This window comes from Centrocercus urophasianus, unplaced genomic scaffold (genome assembly GCF_019232065.1).
Source record: "Centrocercus urophasianus isolate 14NV4802_14NV808 unplaced genomic scaffold, USGS_Curo_1.0 seq_31, whole genome shotgun sequence".
Classification (NCBI taxonomy): domain Eukaryota; kingdom Metazoa; phylum Chordata; class Aves; order Galliformes; family Phasianidae; genus Centrocercus; species Centrocercus urophasianus.
Window position 1 is genome coordinate 447,558 of NW_024884878.1, and position 6,596 is coordinate 454,153.

At 39.1% G+C, this 6,596-nt stretch overlaps 1 protein-coding gene across 2 annotated transcripts in view; it reads right to left on the bottom strand.

The window, feature by feature from the left end:
- The window catches only part of LOC122166015 (protein fem-1 homolog C-like), a 40,461-nt gene that overhangs the window by 31,855 nt on the left and 2,010 nt on the right, over positions 1-6,596 (bottom strand). Inside the window, exon 3 of one of the 2 annotated variants that reach the window (XM_042829475.1) lies at positions 2,467-3,848. The exons of the other annotated variant lie outside the window; for it this stretch is intronic. Coding sequence (XP_042685409.1) covers positions 3,835-3,848 — 14 coding nt within the window. The 3' untranslated portion in view covers positions 2,467-3,834. Of the gene's footprint in view, positions 1-2,466; positions 3,849-6,596 lie in introns of those variants that run through there. 2 annotated transcript variants of the gene reach the window in all.

The window sequence follows — 6,596 nt, forward strand, 5'->3', positions numbered from 1 at the left end:
TGTGGTTTGTCATCTGCCAGGACCCCCAGGTCCTTCTCAGCCGGTCAACTCTCAAGGAGCTCCTCTCCCAGTCTCTACTCATAGCTGGGACGGCGCTGAGCCAAGTGCGCTTGGCCTCAGTGAACATCATGAGCTTTACATGGACGCAAGGCTGTTCAGGTCCCTCTCGATGGCATCCCTTCCTTCTGTCGTGTCAACTGCACCACTCAACTCAGTGCCACCTGCAAACTTGCTGAGGGTGCACTCAGTGCCATCACCCAGGACTCTGACAAAGGTAGAAAAGAGTACTGGTCCCAAGACAGAGCTTGGAGGACAGCGCTCATGACTGGCCTCCACCTGGACACAGAGTCACTGACCACAGCTCTCCAGCTCAGTAGCTCTCTTACTACTGTGAACTTCCAGCTAATTCCTTATCAACTGAATAGTGCAACCTTTAAACCCATATCTTCAATTTAGAAATAAGGACGTTGTGCAGGACCTAACACTGGTTACTATTAGCATTATCAGAATGAGTGTAACTTTTTAGCTACCTATACTGTAGTAGGGCTTGAAGACCACAATGTGTAGGCTGATAAAGGAAGATCATTACCGTCAATTTTTAATATCCACATCTCACTTACTATCACTAGATAGTAGAAGTGCAATAACGAGAAGGAAGCACTGAAATAATTAAAAGACATTGTGACAGCAACATTAAAGATATCAAGCCTATATCCTACATACTGTATAGGAAATAGAATTTCTCTGCTATGAAGGCAGGTGGAGGGAGCTGAGATTGTTCAGCCTGGAGAAGAGAAGGCTGCGAGAAGATCTTACTGCAGCCTTTCAGGTTTTAAAAGAGGATTAAAAAAAAAAAAAAAAAAAAGGAGGAGAATCAACATTTATCACATAGTGGTAAAACAAGGGAGAATTTTAAGCTCAGGGAGGAAAGGTTCAGATTGGATGTCAAGAGGAAGTGCTTCACTATGAGAGTGGTGAGGTGCTGGAACAGCTGCCCAGAGAGGGATGCCCCGTTCCTGGAGGTGTTCAAGGCCAGGTTGGATGGGGCCCTGGGCAGCCTGGTCTGGTATTAAACGTGGAGGTTGGTGGCCCTGCATGTGGCAGAAGGCCTGGAACTTGGTGATTCTTGGGGTACTTTCCAGCCCAGGCCATTCTGTGATTCTATGAACAGTTCAAATAAGTGTGATAAACCATTATTCTGACTTTAAAAATTCCATCCGTTTCAAAAATACTGCACCATCTCCAGTGACAGGAATAAACATAGCTAAGTGTTATCTATGCATTTCAAAAACTAACCAGTCCAACACCTGTAACATTATTTATTTAGCAGTTACTAAAAGAAACATATCTACTGCTGTATTAAAAAGACATAAAGAAAGGCATTTGAAAGTCATACTTTGGTAAGCAACTTTCTAAGTGGCAGAACTTGAATTTGACATATTTTTTTGCAAGTTTGGGTATTTTTATTGTTTCTCTTAAAGTTGTGGACGATATTTCAAATGATATATTACTAAACGCTGCTAGTCTATTTTCAATTCTGAAATCATTTGCAGGAATTTAATCACATATAGAAGACAGCAGATGTTACACGAACATGGGAGGCTCATCATTTCTGCACAGGAAGAAAACAGAACTGGCAGTGTTACGGTATGCTGGGTAGTTCTTTGCTAGAGATCTACTGCTGGGACACTGCATTGCTAATACAACTTTCTGTCTGTAATAAGAAAAAATTACTCTTACGCTACCTAATAACTTATTCTAATTAAAAACCGTAACAAAATGAAAAGCAAGTAACTCCCACCTCTGGTCTTCCCAAACCTTGCGAGAAAAGATTAGGGAAAAAGCTAGTCATTTCTCATCATAACTGCCTGCTTTTTTCTTTAGATACTTTTTTAACATATCACAAGCATTACAAAAACATCTTCCATACCACAGATCAAATCCCCAGGTCTCCAGTGTTACAAAACGCTCATTTGGGTAGGGATTCAAATTTATAATGAGGTCGTCTCTTTCTATGTCAGAAAGAAGTAATTCCCAGAATAGACTTGTGACACAGGAACGTAAAGAAAGCAAGGCAGTGACACAGAAAATTATTAGTCTTGATTTGCAACCCATATTAAGTACACTCCCTAACAGGATGGAAAAAAAAGACCAGATTTCTGGTAGTAAAACTTGTATTAAAATGTTTTACCAATCTGACTTCATATCCAGGATCTGTTTGTGAAAATGAATACTAAGCTGCTGAACATTACACACCGTAGAAAAAAAGATTTAATTAGAATGACTGACTAGTGTGGAAAACTAGCCATGTTATCTACTCAAGTATCCTTACAGATTAAGTTAATCAGTTTTTTCGAAATGAAATTGTTTGTGTAACACTGATTTTCAATACAGCACTGGAAGCAATTAAATCCTTCAGCAGCTGTACTGTTTGTTTTTTTTTATTAAAAAAAGATATACAGCACTGTAACATACGGTAACATAAGGTAAGAAAACTTTCACATTATTTACACACAGTATGCGTAACAAAGAAATGCTCCAGGTAGGTCTTCCTTGTAAAAAGAAATCAAATTGCAAAGAACTGCAAAGAAAGCTTAATAAGTTTTAGTGGAATCTTGATATTCTGTAACAAGAATAACTGCGTCCCTTGCTCACAAATGTATTTCAGGATAACTTCTATTGTCAAGATTAACAATACAAAGCAGTTGTTAACCATTTAATTTCACTATAATCTCCTCTTTAGTTGGAACTGATGATTTATTTCTTTGAATTGTATCTTCCTTATTTTATTCACAGTCATTTCCGCTGAGGTTCACATCGCATCATACACAGAATACCCAAAAATGCAGCGCTCAGCCAAAACAAGGAGAAATAAAACAGCTAAAACAATAATTAAAGATTTTTCCATTCCCAACAGTTTTGAGCATTACACTTTCCAAGCTCCCACACAAAAAAATGGAACTGAAATAGAGTACTACTGTTTGAATACTCTTGATAAAGAACTTGTAGTGACTGACATCTGCATACTTCCATAGCTTTCAAAATAAGCAAGCCAAGTAAACAATACTCATCCTTCATGTTATTTTATAAGGTCATCCCAATCAAATTCTGCGCTATGGCTAGAACAACCTAGGGAGAGCAAGATTTTTAGTTGTACTCTGAAAACGCAAAGATAACACTACACTATTCCCTCCCATTACTATAGCAGAACTAAAGCAGACTGCAATTGTGTGCTTAGCTCGTGTGTTTAACTTGTTACTTTCAAACAAGCAAATGAATTTATATTATTGCACCAGGCCTGGACGGGGGAAATAAAGAATAATGCAGAGTATCAGAGCACGTATAACTGATCCTTGCAATGCAAGATCTACATGTTTTGTCTGGAGTTCCAACTACAAGATTTGCTTAAAAACAGTCAGAGGGCAAAATAATTACACAAAATACTTGATTCAAATATAAAACCCAATTCCAATAAACACAACTCCAGACCTATCACCAAGAGAATCCAAATCAGTAATCACAAGGTACAGCAAAGACAGCTATCACTTCAAGTGCATCACTAGCCATTTTCCTCTCTGTATTGACCAACTAAAAGAAATTCACCAGTGAAAGATGTATTCAAGAAACTACAAGAATATTCTTAACACGGCGAAAGAGCACTGCCTCTTAACTACAGATCATTTGCAGAATTCCCAATACAGACAAACAGGAAACTTCATGCAGCCAAAATATGGAAGGTTCCTCCTCAACCGACCAGCAGTCAAACTTCTCACAAGAAAACCCAGATCTGCTTCTGATCTCCTTGTTAACAAGCAACTTGGGAGCATCTTTAGATTATGAGAGCTTTTCTTTGGAAAAAAAATAAAGAAAAAATAAACAGATTAGTAGCTGCCCAAGACTTTTTATACACTGAAACTTTAATATGTAGATTGCTCCAAAAGTAATGCTTCCTGTTTACTTCCAAGGAAATTACAACAGATATAAAGAGCACAGTAACGCTATTTGATAGCGCAAACTCTCTCCTACAGAATGCTGCTTTTCAAGATAGCTGCCACCATTAGCTATGCATTTTTGCCCAGAGTGAAATACAGCCTGCAAGCCAAACTGAAAGTCTGTGCTAGAAGAAGTGACCCACTATCACCACTGCTGAAACACACCTCTCACCACCTCACTGTGCTGACACCCACTGTTAAGTCCCCACTGACATTTAGCAAGCATTCATGAAGGTCAACAGGTGCCATTTTTTTTTCTGCATGGAGGAATTCATCTCCACACCTTTGCTTCACACACACTTCCATGTCAGATGCCATTTTTTATACTGTCCCTTCACTGCTATCTGTTGCACAGCAACAAAATTCAATGGAATAGAGGTTGAGTCTTCCTGACAGTACTGCCATACCACCACCATGCACCTCTGATATTCTGGACCAACAGCATAAAACAGGAGGCATTACTTTCAGAGCAGCACTCATTTCTGTTCATTTTATTCTGTAGCTTCTCAAGACAGGAATAGTGTGTTGGAAATGAACTAGGCAAACACTCCAGCTTTCCATCTGAATATATTTCATTTCCTCCCTGGAACACCCAACACAGATGCCTTCACATTTCTCCCTAGATGTTCAGAGTTTTGAAAATGTGAATAAAATCCTATCTTACAACATAAAATTCTGTTGGAGAAATACAATGGGTAGACCAAGCAATTTAACCCTACTCCCTTCTGGTTTGGAGAATAGTATATGTAAGAAAATATGTAATAAACTCCCACAGTCAGCAATTCTCCAGGTCTACATCTAGAGAAGCTGCACCACTTTGGTTTTATAGACAACTTGGTAAGTCTAAGTGCTACAAAGTTTACATTAAATACAGCTTTCACATCTTTCACAGAACAGCAGGCTTCCCTATTAATGGCCCAGGAAGGGGGCTATCTAAAAAGAGAGCTCAGGTACAGGAAGAAGTTCTACTACTCAAGAGCAGAACAAGTCTTCCATCTTTCTACTATCCTAGCCTTACATTTTGCCAATTATTTAACACACAGCTGGGAGGAGAAACAGAAAAAATAATGAAGAGGTGGAATACAACAATGTAGCACAAATCCTGCTGGAAACAGGAAAATACACTTTGATGGAGTGAGGGAGGAAGTTTTTCACCCAGAGGGTGGTGAGGCACTGGAACAGGTTGCACAAGGAGGTTGTGGATGCCCCATCCCTGCAGGCATTCAAGGCCAGGCTGGATGTGGCTCTGGGCAGCCTGGTCTGCTGGTTGGTGACCCTGCACATAGCAGGGGGTTGGAACTCGATGAGCATTGTGGTCCTTTTCAGGACCATTTCAGGCCATTGGCTCATTTTCAGGACCTTTTCAGGACCAATGGCTTATTTCAGGCCATTCCACCATTCTGTGGCTCTAATAGTCACTTTGAAATTAACCGCAGTTGAGTATCATTGCAAAAGAAAGTTCTGAAGGTTACTTTGTTGAGCCTCAGCCACTGCGACACTCATACTGCTACATACTACTCAGTTTTACTCAGCTCTGTTCTCTCATCTTTCAAGTTCAGGTTTTACAGCACTTACTGTCTCGCTATACCTTGTCACTGCTTACTGAATACCTTCACAGATCTGACCACCTTAAGATGCCAAAACGCATGCTCATGTCACATAAGAGAGAACTTTTAAAAACAAAAAGGCAAGCCACACCTGGCCAAGAGATATTATCCACACAGAATCATTCTGATGTACTGCAGCTCAAGGTACTGAATTATTACAACCTAAATCATATCCAATCCAACTTTTAAATCAACAGGGAGCAGTTACACCTTAGTAACTTTTGCTTATGTGCCTAAGGTATGAATCACACCAGAAACCAAGGACATAAACAGAGCAAGGAACGAAGACAGAAATGAAGAGTAAGGAGAGAACTCTCAGGAGCGCCCTTCAGCTGTTTAAGCAAACAAAAAACCCTAACAGAGTAGAAAAGATAAGAAGAAGCAGCAAATCAAAGTCTACTTCACCAACATGAAGGGAATGAGACTCAGATTTCCTCCTCCTGTCCCCCCTTTCCCCCCCCACCCCATTACATCAGATACTTAACAGCTCTGTTCTGCCCTTACCTATTGTGAAAAGGAACACGTTCTGTTCAAAACCAAGAAGGATGCACATTTTATGCTCAATGTGTTGTTCCGAGAACACTCTGAGGAAAAATGACATTTTTGTCCTAACACATGTCCAAGATGATTCATAAGTAAGCTTAAATCCTTAAAAAGGAGGATTTATTTTTCCCTGCCTACACTTATGACAAATCTGTGTTATCTTGCTTTACGTTAGCCCTCACATGTCTACATGATTTGCTGAAATAGAGTATAGTTGCTTAACAGCTTTTTCAAATACATTAATTGCATGCTTGGCATTTACCAGTATAATATGATAATCCAGGTACAAAGTAAATTTTGACAGAATCAAGCATTAACTGTATTATTTTCCAACAGATACAATTTAACCAGAAACAGGCAGTGGAAGTGTTACTCAAAAAAAAAAAAAAAAAAGACTTTTGAATTTAGTAAAAATATATATATATATATATATATATATATATAAATACACACA